General features: G+C 46.3%; 1 protein-coding gene across 4 annotated transcripts in view; it reads left to right on the top strand.

The window, feature by feature from the left end:
- The window catches only part of LOC122539523 (electrogenic sodium bicarbonate cotransporter 1-like), a 178,796-nt gene that overhangs the window by 76,528 nt on the left and 85,726 nt on the right, over positions 1-16,542 (top strand). For all 4 annotated transcript variants that reach the window (XM_043674469.1, XM_043674471.1, XM_043674472.1 and 1 more), the window contains exons 10-12: positions 498-611; positions 2,716-2,890; positions 7,762-7,895. In XM_043674469.1, the coding sequence (XP_043530404.1) occupies positions 498-611; positions 2,716-2,890; positions 7,762-7,895 (423 nt within the window). The remainder of the gene's footprint in view (positions 1-497; positions 612-2,715; positions 2,891-7,761; positions 7,896-16,542) is intronic.

Raw genomic sequence — 16,542 nt, 5'->3', positions numbered from 1 at the left:
GAACCAGAGGACACAGCTTAAAAATACGGGGTAGACCATTTAGGACAGAGCTCAGGAGAAACTTCTTCACCCAGAGAGTGGTGGCTGTGTGGAATGCCCTTCCCCAGAGGGCAGTGGAAGACCAGTCTCTGGATTCATTTAAGAAAGAGTTGGATAGAGCTCTCAAGGATAGTGGAATCAAGGATTATGGAGATAAGGCAGAAACAGGATACTGATTGAGGATGATCAGCCACGATCATATTGAATGGTGGTGCAGGCTCGAAGGGCAGAATGGCCTACTCCTGCACCTATATGGTCTTACTGAGGCAGGGGGAGAGGAGGGTCCCAGCCTGGTCAAATAAACCCAAACTCACCCTGGGGGGGCGGATGGACCTTACATTCCAGGCCGTAGGTCTTCACCATGATGAACCGCTCTGACCTATCCAGCAAACCCAACAAAACCCAAGTGCAGCAGTTTGAAGGCCAATGTTTCAGTGTAACACCTTCCTTTTTAACAGGAAGAACATGTTTGCCGGAGGGGAAGCTATCCAGATGAACGGAGACATGCCTCACGATGGGGGACAAGGAGGTGGCGGGCATGAAATCCCAGACGAACTGAAGAAAACAGGAAGGTAGGAATCGCAGGTCCAGCAGGATGAGATTATTTAGCTGTTTGTATATGGGCTGTGGCCATCGCTGACTAGACCAACCTTTATTGCTGCAACACTGCCCTGGAGCTCCTGTACCTGGTCGATCTGGTGGATCTCAAAGATGCTAGAGGAAAGGCTGGCACCTGTAGAGGGTCTAGGTCAGTGTGTTCCCCTCCCACTCAAAACAAACGGCCAATAACACAGTCGAAAAGTGTGGTGCTGGAAAAGCACAGCTGGTCAAGCAGATACCGAGGAACAGGAGAGTCGGTGTATTGAGCATAAGCTCTTCATCAGGAATGGCTGCTCTTCGGATGCTGCCTGACCTGCTGTGCTTTTCCAGCACCACACTCTCTGACTCTGATCGCCAGCATCTGCAGTCCTCACCTTCTCCTGACCAATAACAGCGTCCTAACCTGTAATACATAACACCTAGCGTCATTCAGTGTCAAGATTGACCGATATGACGGATATGGGATAATATGGGAAAATAGCGTTGTGGCAGAAGCTTAGCCACAAATGAGTCAGAACCCAATCAGATACCAGCCTGCCAACTGGGAACAGTCAGATACCAGCCTGCCAACTGGGAATCCAGTCAGATACCAGCCTGCCAACTGGGAACCCAGTCAGATGCCAGCCTGCTAACTGGGAACAGTCAGATACCAGCCTGTTAAGTGGCTTGGTGGCTCAGTGGTTAGCTCTGCAGCCTCACAGCACCAGGGACCTGGGTTCGATTCCAGCCTCGGGTGACTGTCTGTGTGGAGCTTGCACATTCTCCCCGTGTCTGTGTGGGTTTCCTCCAGGTGCTCCGGTTTCCTCCCACAGTCGAAAGATGTGCAGGTTAGGGTGGATTGGCCATGCTAAATTGCCCCATAGTGTTAGGTGTATTAGACAGAGGGGAATGGGTCTGTGTGGGTTACACTTCGGAGGAGCGGTGTGGACTTGTTGGGTCGAAGGGCCTGTTTCCACACTGTAGGGAATCTAATCTCGTCTAACAGAGAACCCAGTCAGATACCAGCTTGCTAACTGGGAACCCAGTCAGATGCCAGAACAAGTCTCAGTGGTGGTGCTGGTTAGAGGACTGTATGGTATATTCCTGCTTCTCTTCCATCTGTTCCAAATAGTTGCCAGAATTAGCATCACAACATCTTCCCACTGCAGGAATGAACCTGTTTGATTCTGTGGGACAGCTGTGGCAAAGTACGTTATATTGAAGAATCCTGAGGGGGTGGCTTGTTCGGGCAGATGCTCTGAGAGAATGTTTCCTCTCACAGGGAAATCTAGAATGAGACCAGAGACCGTTTCAAAAGTAAGGGTTCTGTCGGAGACTGAGGAGGAATTTCTCTCTCACAGGGTCGTTTGTGTTTGGAATTCTTTTCCCCAAAGCTCAGTGGACACTCGGTCCTCGATTATATATCCAGGGTTGAGTCAGACAGGTTTTTACGTGAGAAGGAAGTCCAAGGTAATGGGAGGGCACAGTGAGACGGCAGGAAGGTGAAGTTGGGACCACACCCAGATCAGCCATGATCTTCTTGAATGATGGAACAATTAAGAGGGTCTGAATGGCCTCCTCTTACTCTTGGGTCTAATGATCTTTTGTTGATTCTCTAACATTGCATTCCCCAATACTTTATTTTGAATGACTTGATTTTAATTTGAAACAATAAAATTAAACATGGCAGTGTCATTGGCACGTTTCATACACTGCATTCTCTCAGATACCTCGGTTTGAAATAATTTACTCCAGCTCCCGTTTTGAATACAGAGGAACCTCAATTATCCAGTATTCACTTATCCAAATTTCAGATTATCTGAACAAGATTGCAAGGTCCCGACGCTTGGCTAACTGTGTTATCCAGCATTTGATTATCTGAACATTTGATTTTCCGAACATTCGATTATCCGAACAAAATACTCCCTGCCTGTGTCATTCGGATAATCGAGGTTCCTCTGTAAAGGAGATCTGAAGGAGGGTGGAGTTGGGGTCGGAGATCTGGTCTGGAATGTTGAACTCGAGGTCTCCCTCAGCTTTGTCCCTGACGGAATGTTCTGATGAAATGTTCTCAGTTTCATGTTTTCTGTTCCTCAGATTGTTTGGGGGTTTTATGGCTGATATCAGAAGGAAGATCCCATGGTTTGCCAGTGATTTTTATGACGCACTGAGCATCCAGTCACTTTCTGCCGTTCTGTTTATCTACCTGGGCACTGTGACCAATGCCATCACCTTTGGAGGTCTCCTTGGGGATGCCACTGACAACATGCAGGTAGGTTCTGGCTGTCTATCTGCTGTCTCTGACTCCACATTGTCCTCATGTGGACACATTGCGCTGACTGCCATCATCCTTCAACCTGTCACACCTGCAGCTACAGAATCGGGCCATTCGGCTCAATGCTTCTAAACTGGGGCTTATTCTTTCCTCCAATCACACTTCACCTCACCCCATCAGCATACTGTTCCCATTAATCACTTGTCTTTATCTAGATTCTCCATAAATTCATCGGTACCAATTGCCCTGATAATCCCTGTAGGAGTACAATCCATACTCTCCCCATATACACACCATCATTTACAAAATACCTTGCAAGGCCTGCAACTAACACTACATCGGTCAGAGGGGCAGGAAACCAACCACCAGGATACATGAGCACCAACTAACCACAAAATGACATGATCAATTCTCACTAGTGTCCATACACACAGACAAAGAGGGACACCAGTCCAACTGAGACAATATATCCATCCTAGGACACGCTAAACAAAGACACACACAGGAATACCTGGAGGCCTGGCATTCAAACAGGAACTCCATCAATAAACAATTGATTTGGACCCCATTTACCAACCTCTGAGAAAAAGAACCAGTAATGATATCACCACCACAACAGACCAAGGCACATAAATAGAAAACTGGAGACTCTCACTGACGATGTTACCCAGTGTGGTGACAAAACGTCTGAAAATGAACCTCCCAGCTCAGCAAGCAAACCTACATCCAGAACCTCAACCTGAGCTACAAATCTTCTCAAAAATGGCAAACTCTCCCCACTCTCCTGGATTCCCGGTTGGATTTATGACTGATCGTCTTAATTTTTTTTTAGATTAGATTACCTACAGTGTGGAAACAGGCCCTTCGGCCCAACAAGTCCACACCGACCCTCTGAAAAGAAACCTACCCCCCCTATATTCACCCCTGACTAATCCACCTAACACTACAGGCAATTTAGCTTGGCCAATTTACCTGACCTGCACATCTTTGGACTGTGGGAGGAAACCGGAGCACCCGGAGGAAACCCACACAGACACGGGGAGAATGTGCAAACTCCACACAGACAGTTGCCCAAGGCGGGAATTTCTGATTCCTAGTTCAAGTCTCACCAGTAAGTAGAAACACCTTCTCTGTTGCTGTTCTATATCACCCCTTCCGTGCTGCATCAGGTCATTCCTCAGTATTCTCTTTTCGTGACCAAAGAGCCCCCTGCTCAATTGTTCTTGATGACTGTACCTCTTGCAGTTTGGGTATCACTGTGGTCAATCATTTCTGATCTTCTCTGCTGCATATTTTGTAACCTGGAGATCAGAATTACTCTCAGTTCTCCAAGTGAAGGTCATGTAAGTTTAACAGAACACCTCTTCGGTTGTAATTGTCTGGAAAAGCATCACAGTTGCTTGCTTTGCTTCAGCAGTGGCCTTATCAAACTGCCTCGCTACCTACAGTAATTTATTTATCAGTTTCCCAAAATCCCTTTGATCCTTTGCTACAATTGATTCAGACTTTGCAAAGAATGTTCCAACATAGAGGTGAGCCATCTATCTTCATTAGAGACTTGTCAGCAATGTGGAGGCTGGGGGATTGGAAGGCTAGTGTGTTTGTAAGTTTAGCTCACAGGCACTGCAAGCAGAGCGGCCTGGTGAACAGTTAGAAAACAGACTGGAGGAAAGTGTCCTATTGTTTCTCCCAGTATCAGGAGCACTGTCCTTCCAGAAAAGCAGTCACTCAGAGTCTGCTGGTCACACAAAGCTTGGAAATGTAGTAAACAGTGAAGGGGACAGAGATCGATAGGTTCTTGATCAGTAAGAGGATCTAGGGTTAGACTATAGACTATAACACAATAAGATATTGGAGCAGAATTAGGCCATTCGGCCCATTGAGTCTGCTGCACCATTCAGTCATATGTTTCTCATCCCCAAACTCCTGCCTTCTCCCCGTAACCCTTGATCCCCTGTCTATCTCTGTCTTAAAGACACTCAGTGACTTGGCCTCCACAGCCCCCTGTGGCAATGAGTCCCACAGATTCCCCAACCTCTGGCTGAAGAAATTCCTCCTCATCTCAGTTCGAAAGGGTTGTCCCTTCACTCTGAGGCGGTGCCTTCAGGTCCTAGTCTCTCCTCCTGGTGGGAATATCTTCTCCACATCCACCCTCTCCAGGCCTCTCAGTATTGGGTAAGTTTCAATCAGATCCCACCTCATCCTTCTAAATTCCCAAATATAGACCAAGAGTCCTTAAACATTCCTTTTATGACAAGCCCTTCATCCTTGGGATCATTCTTGTAAACCTCCTGTGGATCCCTTCCAACACTAGCGCATCTTTCCTTAGATATGGGGCCCAAAACTACTCACAATGCTCCAAATGCAGTCTCATTAGAGCCCTATAAGGCCTCAGCAGTACATCCCTGCTCTAGTATCCTAGTCCTCTTGAAATTAATGCGAACATTGCATTTGCCTTCCAAACTGCCATTCTGTGCTTACATGTTAACCTTAACAGAATCCTGAACTAGGACTCCTAAGTCCCTTTGTGCTTTTGATTTCTGAAGTATTTCCCAAATTACAAAATAGTCTGCGCTTATATTCTTCTTACGCAAGTGCATAACCTCACACTTTTCCCCCATTGTATTCCATTTGCCACTTCTTTGCCCACACTCCTAGCCTGTCCCAAGTCCATCTGCAGCCTCCGTGCTCCCTCGGCAAAGCTGTCCCTCCACCCGTGTTTGTGACACCTGCAAACCTCATAACAACGCCCTCCATTCCTTCTCCCAGACTGTTGATGTATAACATGAACAGTGGGTTACAGGGAGAGAGCAGGAGATTGGGGATGAGAAACATATCAGCCATGGACGAATGGTGGGGCAGACTGGATGGGTTGAATGGCCTAATTCTGCACCGATATTTTATGGTTTTATGGCCAGGCTTCAGGAGGTAAAATGGTAAAATGGACAGGTGGATGGCAGATTCAATTTCACAGCAAGAAACATGAACCGATATATTTTGGAAGGAAGAGCCAGGAAAGGCCAAACTGAACAAACACTACTAAACCAGAGAGTGGCTGTGACCTGGGAGCAGTTCAGAGCTCTCCATGTGGATTTGGATCAATACATGAAAAGGAGACGTTTGCAGATTTATGGTGGAAACAGCAGAAGGGTGGTTAGCCCTTTCAGAGCATGAGCACAGCCTTGCCCTTTCTCTATAAATATTGAATTTTACTGTGATACTTGCTTATATCTCCAGTTTGGGGTGTTTATCAAATGTATTTTTCTTATCACTTTTTTTTATTTGCTGCTGACAGGCCAATCACTTGTAATAGATTTCAACGTTTCTTTTGAAGGAATTGCTCTGTAACACCATTGGGGAGGGACTGGGGATAGTGTGGAACAAACTCAAACAGAGTGGGGAAGTGAATACTGTTGAGATGTTACTGGGGAGGCTCATTAGTCAATATAAGGTGTCACAAAGCTGGCCCCTTTTTTTAAAAGCTGTTCCTTTTCTCAAGGAAACTGCGTCGTTGGTTTTTTTTCAGAGGGGTCGTAAACATCTCCTGGTGTTGATTTGACTGGGTTGTTACAGAGATTAAAGTATATTGAGAGGCCTTTTTGTTTATATGTAACCAGGTGAGGCTTCAGTCCAAAGTGGTCATGTTTTAGAAGTGACCTGTACAATGAAAGGGGAGTGGTCAGCTCTCTAGCTGAGCAGTTGAGTTCAGTCCAGAACTCGTTAGGAGTTCAACAATGAGCTGTGTGGAAACAGGCTCGCTCTCTCTTTCTGGAAAAAGTGAGGACTGCAGATGCTGGAGATCAGAGCTGAAAATGTGTTGCTGGAAAAGCGCAGCAGGTCAGGCAGCATCCAAGGAGCAGGAGAATCGACGTTTCATGCATGAGCCCTTTTTCAGGAATCATTCCTGAAGAAGGGCTCATGCCCGAAACGTCGATCTCCTGTTCCTTGGATGCTGCCTGACCTGCTGCACTTTTCCAGCAACACTTTTCAGCTCGCTCTCTCTTTCTGCCCTTCTAACTTCAACCTGTAAGCATCTGTTCCACTTTGTATTACTGCTAATTGGGACTGTTGTTTGTATTCGGAACAGCATAATTAAGTCTAGTTTGGATAGACTGAGTTCTGTAGGGGTTCTTTATTCTGTTCTTTGTGTTTCATTGTGTAATTTTGTGAATATAAATTTCTGTCCGTTTTAAAACCTAGTAGTCAACCGAGCTAGCTTACTTCCGGTAATTCTCCCTGTACACTTATTGAATTGCAAAGTTATGGCCTGGGTTGCCTGCTCAAGAATGTTTTGAGTAATCTGGCCTAGTCCTTAACAAAGAAATAATGGAAGGATACCTCAAGAACACCAGCAGGGACTTGGTTGGGCCGAATGGCCTGTTTCTGCACTGTAGGGGTGCCACAGTGGCTGGGGTGGCACGGTGGCTCAGTGGTTAGCACTGCTGCCTCATAGTGCCAGGGACCCGGGTTCAATTCCAGCCTCAGGCGACTGCCTGTGTGGAGTTTGCACATTCTCCCCGTGTCTGTGTGGGCTTGCTCTGGTTTCCTCCCACAGTCCCAAAAATGTGCAGCTTTGGTGAATTGGCCATAGTAAACTTTCCACAATGTACAGGAAACACTAATGCACCCAACCTAGGTGGGTGCATTAGTCAGGAGGTAAATATAGGGGAATGGATCTGGGTGAGTTAATTTTCAGAGGGTCAGTGTGGACTTGTTGTTTCCACATTGTAGGGATTCGATGATTCTATGTAACAGGGGTCACTGCTGCCGACCCAGCCTTTCGGTCAGATTAGAAACCCCCTTCGAAGGGGATTTGAGGACCACATGTCTGATGGAGGTTTCTGATTCTGATTTTTGTGTTATCTCAGGGTGTGCTGGAGAGTTTCCTGGGCACAGCGATTAGTGGAGCTGTCTTCTGTCTCTTCGCTGGACAGCCACTCACCATCCTTAGCAGCACGGGGCCGGTGCTGGTCTTTGAACGTCTCCTGTACAGCTTCAGCAAGTAAGTTAACCAACTGCTGCAATTTCATAACAAGGTCCGAGAGTGGGCACATGTCACGAAAGGTCTTAGTTGCAAACATTTGTGTGGTCTGGCCTAGTCCATAACAAAGCGAAGAAGGATACCTCAAGAACACCAGCAGGGACTTGGTTGGGCCGAATGTCCTGTTTCTGCACCGTAGGGGTGGCACAGTGGCTGGGTGGCCTGGTGGCTCGGTGGTTAGCACTGCTGCCTCACAGCACCAGGGACCCCGGTTCGATTCCAGCCTCAGGTGACTGTCTGATAAAAATATTTGCAAAGAAGATCCTGAGAGTTCTGGGATTGATGAGGTTGGGATAAAGCTTTATAAAGCACTGGGTCCTTACTGTCCCCAAAACAAGAGTTTGGTGTTGGCTGGACCTTTATCTCTAATTCGTGGGCGTTGCTCTATCGGGAAAGTGCAAAGGGCCTCAAGTAGCTGCAGAGGTACCAGGGGCTGGAGAGACTGGGTTTGCACCACCTACAGCAGAGAAGGTTAAAGCAAGATTTAAATGAGGCTGAAATTAGATGGGGCTTAGTTAATTGGGGAGGAATTGGACGGTCTTTCCATTTCTCATCAACAGAATTTTACCTCAAAGTGCCTCACCCTGACAAAGTGTTGGGCAGATTGAGTGGATCTGTTGTGATCTGGCGAGTGTCTCTGAGCACTGTTCCCTCATTTCTTCGTCAGTGTGTCACAGCTAACTTTAGTTTGTACCAGCCACCACATAAACTGACCGAACACAGGAGATCATTCAGCCCCAATATGCCAGTGCCATCCCTTTAAAGAGCTCAGCACTCCCCTGCTTTCTCCCCGGAGCCCTCCTTGTGAATGTGCTCCCACCGCCCCACCATGCAGCTGGTTCCAGATCATTGGAACTCACTGCTCAATTAAACTTACCTCAAACAAGCCTCACCTTCACCCACCTCCAAATGGTCCTTTTATCTTCAATCACTTTCCTTGGGTAACCAACCCTTCCAATGGGGCAAACAGTTTCTCTTAACTTTCCCAATCCCTTTGTGACTGGATCCGCCAACCAAGTGTAGAGGACAGATTTGAGGGCATTCTGGAGAATCTGTACCAGCATGGCATCAACTTACACCCAGTCCTGGGCACCTTATAATCTCTGCCCTTCAGCACAGCTTTCTCTCTGCTTCTGTTTGATTTCCAGCATCCGGTACTTTGGGAAAAGCTTGAGATCGTGAAAGGTGCTATACAAATGCAATTCTTTTGTTTTGGTGAGGGAAGTAAATGATCTGAGCGTCATGTTCTCGGGCACATCTGAACTGTCTGGGTGGACGTGCACCAACCAATCCTTGTTTAGTTAGTCTAAGTCTTCAGTGGAAGAGAGGGTCAACCTTGATAAACTGAAGACCTGGTCGCATTATCTCTGGGATATGTCATGTCCTCTGTGGGACCTCACAGTCAGCACAGAATAGTGGTTCTGGAACATTCTGGTACACAATCTAAAGAAACTGGTTAGCTCCTCCCAGGAGTGTTTTTTTCTATCCCAATGGACAGAGCTTCTTTCATGTTGTCAGTTAACCCTTTCAGGTGCTAACTGTCTAATACAACAGCCAGCTTTTGGGAAAGGAAATGAAGATTTTGGACAGAGTGCAGTGAAGACTGATTCGGCAGTGTAGGATTCTCCAGGAACGAGGATAGATTAGAGTAAAGCTGGGGCTGTTCTCGTAAGAGACATAGTGACAGGGAAAAGGATTTAATGGAGATGGGACCGAGCAAATAGGGAGAAACTGGATGGGAGGGAGCAAAGGTTAACTGTGATTGGGAAAACGAAACCATCCAATCAGAAGGATGTTGTGAAACTTGAAAGAATTCAGAAAAGATTTACAAGGATGTTGCCAGGGTTGGAGGATTTGAGCTACAGGGAGAGGCTGAACAGGCTGGGGCTGTTTTCCCTGGAGCAATTGCAACATTTAAGAGGCATCTGGATGGGTATATGAATAGGAAGGGTTTGGGGGGATATGGGCCATTGGCAGGCGGGACTAGATTGGGCTGGGATATCTGATCGACATGGACCAAAGGGTCTGTTTCCATGCTGTACATTTCTATGACTCTAAGAAAAGGCTGTGTCTTATATGTGCGTGATTCGGATGTGCTACCTGATATTGTGTGGAAGTCAATTCAATCACAGCTTTCCAAAAGGATGCAAATAATTGTCTGAATAGCTCTTACAAACACAGTACAGGCACAATGAGCCAAATGGCCTCTAGCTGTGCAGTTATCATTCTATGACTCTCTTTGGATCTTGAGAACAATGGAAGGTATGGTTTGGTTTTTACTGTTTGATCTGCCTCTGTATCCCAATGACACGAGATTCACCCTTGCATGAGTAGTACACGCTTAAATAAATATCTATTTTTAAATGTTCTTTTTTAAAAAAAGTTAGCATCTGCTGCTACCCGGTGCTAATCTGAGGGGGTAAAATCTGCTCAGTGAGTTGTGAATTAATTAACTGTCAGCAGGTGTCTGGCCAGCAGAGAATGTGACACTCAGATCATTTACTTTCCTCACTAAAACAAGGGATTTGCATTTGTATAGCAACTTCCACAATCTCAAGACGTCCCCAAACACAAACTAAATGATATGAATGCCGGAAATCAGAGAGAAACACAGAGAAAGCACTTCTGAAGAAATGTCAGATCAGACTTGAAGCATTTACTCTGCTCCTCTCTCCACAGATTCTGCCAGATCTGCTGAGTTTCTCCAGCATTCTCTAAATTTGTTTCAGGATGTCCTCCATTGCTTTACAGAGAATGAAGCACTTTTGGAAGTACTTCCCAGAAATGCAGAGCGAGTTTTAACATCCCACAGACAGCAGTGCAATAATGACCAATAATCTGTAATGGCCAATTCCTGCTTTCTCTTGTACAGTATATAACTTGTGCTGCAAACCAGCATTCTGTGAAAAAGGTAATATTTAAGCAGCAGAGAATTCTTAGGATTTGCTACATGCAACTGAGCGAGTTTAGAGCAATAATGGCTTACAATTGTTGAAAAGCTGGAGCTTGTCAGTAAGTGCTGGAGTGTAGTTTCCAGTAATCCAGGGGAATGCAGGACAGAAAGTGGACCAGCAGACCATGAGCAGTCTTGGAGCTAGTCTCTGATGGAGTGGCTTTGGTCGAATGGTTAAGGCCAGATCATGGAAAGTTCCGGGTTGTGATCCCTTGTGAAGATTTAATGAGATTTGGTGAATCACAGAGACACAAATGTCTTTGGGTTTTGCAGAGAAATCCAGGGAGTCTGTTATTTGCTGTTAATTATATTCTGTGGGATGTTCGACTATTATTAGTCTGTTGAGAGTGTGGTGATGGAAAAGCACAGCAGGTCAGGCAGCATCCGAGGAGCAGGAGAATCGACGTTTCAGGCAAAAGCCCTTCATCAGCTTTTCCAGCGCCACACTCTTGACTCTAATCTCCAGCATTTGCAGTCCTCACTTTCTACTATCATTAAGTCTGTTACCCATATTTGCCTCATGTTAAATTTTGGATCTTAGAATATAAGTCATATCTTCCTCTGCACGGTTTAAACTAGTTTTTTTGTTGTTGATCGTCTTTGCAAGTTTAGTTAAGTGTTTTTATAATAAATCATTTATTCTTCCCATTATGAATGAATCCTGGCTAAAATTGTTTGCACAACTAATTCAGATACGGTCCAAAACCTCTCTAATTGGCCACGTCATCACTCTGGGTAAATGTCAATTTGTTCTCACCAATCAGAGAGTGGCAGTAGAAAGGAAACATGTCCTGGGTCATAAAAATGGGGACTACAGCAATTGCTGGAGAACTTCAGCATGTCCAGGAATGTCCATTGGGAGAGAAACAGCAGTTCAGATTGATGAGCTTTCACTTGATGTACACGAGGTCCCTGGGGAGCACTGAGAATCAGAGAGACCTTGGTGTACATGTCCTCCAGTCCCTTAAGGTAGCAAGGCAACGAGGTAAAGCAGTTAAGAATTCATATGGGACCCTTACCTTTATTAGCTAAGGCAGAGAGTTGAAAAGCAGAGAGGTTATATTGGAACTGTATAAAGTGTTGGTTAGACCACAGCTAGAGTATTATGTTCAGTTCTGGAATCCACATTACAGGAGGGGTATGATAGCCCTGGAGAGAGTGCAGAGCGAGATTTACCAGGATGTTGCCTGGGCTGGAGAGTTCCAGTGATGAAGAGGGATTGGACTGACTGGTTTCCTTAGAGCTGGCGGGGATTGAGAGGGGGCATGATTGAGATTGATAAAATGATAAGGGGGATAGACAGGGTTGACAGGAAGGAACTTTTCCCCTTGGTGGAGGGATCAGTGCCCCTGGTGGTGGGGCACAGAAATTGAAAGGAAGGGATTGGAGGCTTTGTGGGGATGTGAGGAAAGCCTTTCTCACCCGGGGCGGGAATCTGGAACCCACTGCCTGTGAGGGTGGGAGAGGCAGGAACCCCCATCACATTGAAGAAGCATTGAGATGTGCACTTGTGATGTCAAGGTGTACAGGGCTATGGGCTAAGTGCTGCCAAATGAGATTGGAATAGTGAGGGGACTAATTTCTGACAGGCGCCGAAGGGCTTTTTTTGTGCTGTAGCTCTCTATGACGCTTTATCTGAAGTGTATACAGTACGGGAGACCTTGGCCTGGTTTCTGTTCTTTATCTTCCTCCTTCATCTCAAGATTCTTGCTGCAAAGAGATAAGTGTTTCAGGATGTGGCTGTGGGTAATTATTATTGCAGTGACAGTACACACCTTAGCGCAAACACACACACCACACATACACACACACACACACATGTGCATCACACACTCACACACGCGCGCACACACACACAGGAACTGAACTAAAGTGAACAATATTGCTGTAGTCAACAATTTGCCTGTTGGTGCAGTGACCAGCTCCATTGGCACCAGTGACTCTGTGTGACCTGGCAGGTTCCTGTGCACCTCCTGGGTAACCTGTTGTGTAGTTTGCCAATCAGCTGTGCCAGCTTGGAACTGGGCACAGCAGCCAGATTCCCTCTCCCAAGATCAGAACAGACATGACTCCAAGGGAAGCAAAGACTGTACACAGCATCTTTCTCACCAGCACAGCAGAATAAAGCAAAAACATACTTGCAAAGCTGAAAATGAGGTTGCTCAGCTGCAGATGGAGACTCTATTGGAGTGTTGGGAATTAGGTCTCTCTCTCCTCCATTCAATTCTATTGTTTTCTGTGTGTGATGACCATGAAGTGCTCAAGTCACCATAATCCACAGACCCAGATTAATGCTCTGCGAACGTTGATTCATATCCTCCCAAGCCAACTGGTAGAATTTAAATTCAATAAATCTACAATATAAAATCACATCCTAGTCTAACACTGGCATCTCCAATCATAGAATCATGGTGACCGAGAAACTGTCATTGGTTGTTGTGAAATCTGCAGGCCCTACCTGTTCTGGCCTACATGTGACTCCAGTCCCATGCCAATGTTGCTCACTCTTATTTGCCCTCTGACATGGCCAAATGACACATTCATTTAACGGGGCTCATCAAGAGGCAACACAGGCTAGTAGCAATTCCCACATTCCTTGAAACGATTTTTTTAAAAATTGTATTCCTTTTCTTCAGTTAGGAACATAGAAATTGGAGTAGGCCATTCAGCCCCTTGACTGGTTCTCATATCCCTTGACACCTTTGCTTAACAGAATGTATCTCTCTCAGATTTAAAATTGACAACTGACCCAGCATCCAGTGCCATTTGTGGAAGAGAGTTCCAAACCTTTATCACCCTTCGTGTGAGCTTCCTAACGTCTCTCCTGGGGAGTCTGGCCCTCAGGCTATGCCCCTAGTTCTCTATAGAAACCCCACCCAGTGTTTATCTTATTCAATCCTGACTTTTCCTGTTAATATTTTGAGGATTTTGATCAGATCACCCCTTAACTTTCTAAATTCTAGAGTAAACAGGCCTCATTTGTATAATCTCTCCCCCTAATGTAACCCCCTGAAGTCCAGGGTTTAGTTCTTTGGTCCACAACAATAACAAACTGTTTCTTTGGTGTTGATGAATTTCTGAAGATTGGTCCTCCTCAGCGTCACAGAGATGCCCATTTCCAACTCTATGACCTTGCCAGTCTCCCTTCCTTGGTAGCTGTGACAACCTTCATCCATGCCTTAATACCAGAGAGTGGACTGAACTGTACTCCCCCCACCCCCCACCCCCCCCAAGCCCCCGTCCCGGCGCTGGCTCTCCTGCAATATTCTACCCTCTGGAATGAATTGATGGTTGTGGGGGGAGGTTGGTGTTTGTGAGACATGGAGCCATCAGTGCTCCACATTAACGCTCCTTCTCCTCCTCATTCCCATTGGCTGGAGTAATTGTGATGGACTAAGCCAGACCACTCAAAACATTCTTATGCAGGCAGCCCTAGACCTAACTTTGCAATGTGTTTCAGTAAGTGTACAGTGAAAAATACCTGGAGTAAGCTAGCTAGGTTGACCACGAGATTTTAAGACAGACAAAAATGTATTCACAAAATTACATAATGAAACACAAAGAACAGAATAATGAACCCCTGCAGAACTCAGTCTATCCAAATTAGACTTAATGCTGCTGTTCCGAATATACACAACAGTCCCAATTAGGAAACTCCCTTTAAAACCCAGTATAAATGGAACGCGTGCTCACAGGTTGAAATTGAAGGGCAGAGAGAGAGAGAGCGAGAGAGTTTCCACACAGCTTCCCGTGGAACTCCTCACCAGTTCAACACTGAACTAAAAACTGCTCAGCTCAGCTAGAGAGCTGACCACTCCCCTTTCATTATACAGGCCACTTCTAAAGCATGGCCACTTTGGCCCGAAGTCTCATCTGTTTACATATAAACAAAAGGCCTCTCGGTACCAAACCAGACTGATCAGAGCCCGAGCCGGTTTATTACCCCTCTGAAACAAATCAAGGACAGAGTCTCCCTGAGCCAAGGAACAGCTTTGAGAAAAAAGATGCTAGCTTTGTGACACAATAGGGTGCCGAGAGAACCACAGATATAATCTGACCATTAACCTGCTTTGGTTTCACAGTCCTCTGTGGTTCCATTGCCGCCTGTCTATCTGGACTTTGTGTGTAGCTGGCGAAGGGAAAGCAGGGTCTGGGGCAGGGGGAGGTCACGGAATTCCTAGTTCCACATCAGGAAAGGAGCCATTCTTTGGAATCAGTGGTTGGTCCCCTCTCGGAATACGGGTGGCTTCATTGTAATGTTAACAGATACAACTCTGGCCATTGTATCACAGCAGCACCTCCCACACCCCAGTCCATTATAGAGGGGGCTGGGGGTCGAAAGCAAGTGGTCTGGGCAAGTGGAAGCACAGGGAGCCCACATTCCCCAATACCTTCAGAATGAAGGGGCTGGCAAAGGAATGCTTCAATTTACTCACTCCTGGAGTTAAACACAAATGGAGATTCTTTTAGCTAAGGAGTCCATTGTCACTGTACAATCTTAACCATCGGCATTCAGACAATGGTTCTTTCAAATGTGAGAAAACGTTGCCTTTGTCATTTCCACATTTGTCGGGAGAGAATTCCATTCTCGCACGCACTGATAGTATCTGTGACCAAATGTGATGATGGAGCGACTTCCCAGGAAATTATAAAAGGCCTAGCCTTTTCCATAAAATGTTTCAAGCTCTGATTCACGTGGGTCCCCCGATTTAACTCTTTGTTGTAAAATAATGCTCAATTGTCCTGTGTTTTCCCACTCACTCCCTGCACAGTCAGCAGCACAGAGTATCTTTCCGAGGGAATCTGTTCTGTACCTTGTTTGATACTGAGGAACCCGCAAAAAGTGTCAGAAGAATGTTGTAGCCTCAACTTTTGTAATTTTCATCCTCGTATTTGAGCATCCCCCTTGTCTCTCCAGTCTCCTCCAGTGCGATACCCCCTACAAATCTCTGCCGTCTGTCTGCTCCCTCTGAGCTTGCCCAGCTTCCTACATCCCGCAGTGTCTTCAAATTTTGGGCCTAAACTCTGGGGCCCTGTGATTTCAGCCCCTGATTTGGACCCGTTACTGCCCCCCGTTTGTAGAGTCCCACCCTAAAATCCCAGGGTGTTCTGGGGTGTTAACCTGGGTCACTGAAACCCCTGGCCAACCACAAAACTCAACCCCAACCCCCAACCCCGCCAATAAAATCCAGCATGTCATCAAGGATGTTACTGTTTGTAGTGAAATGAAGACGCAGAATGATAAATGTAGGGCAGTTATTCTTAACTTCATTGGGAAATCCGGGAGGAACATGTTTTTTTTCCATTTGTGGGACTTGGCAATAAGAGGGAGATGAGCTAACCACAAGGATGAGCAGGAAGGCGGAGATGGTGATAAAGTGAAACAAGGAAACAAGGAAGAGGCTTCAACCAATTGGAGCAAGGGGCCTGTTCATTTATCAGATAAAGTCTCACTTTTGTGATTTTCTTGCAGTTATGTGTTTCTGATCAGTGTTAAATGGTCCCCGTACGCTGCCCCTGCCTCGTGTCCCCTGTCCCCTTCCCCCTGCACTTGTTCCCTGTTTCCTACTCCCTGCCCCCGCCTCCTGTCCCCTGCCCCCTTCCCCCTGCACTTGCTCCCTTACTCCTACCCCCTGCCCCCGTACCCTGCCCCTG

This window comes from Chiloscyllium plagiosum, chromosome 32 (assembly GCF_004010195.1).
Source record: "Chiloscyllium plagiosum isolate BGI_BamShark_2017 chromosome 32, ASM401019v2, whole genome shotgun sequence".
Classification (NCBI taxonomy): Eukaryota; Metazoa; Chordata; class Chondrichthyes; order Orectolobiformes; family Hemiscylliidae; genus Chiloscyllium; species Chiloscyllium plagiosum.
Note: the sequence above shows the minus strand (reverse complement) of the source record. Positions and strands in the feature narration are given on the sequence as shown.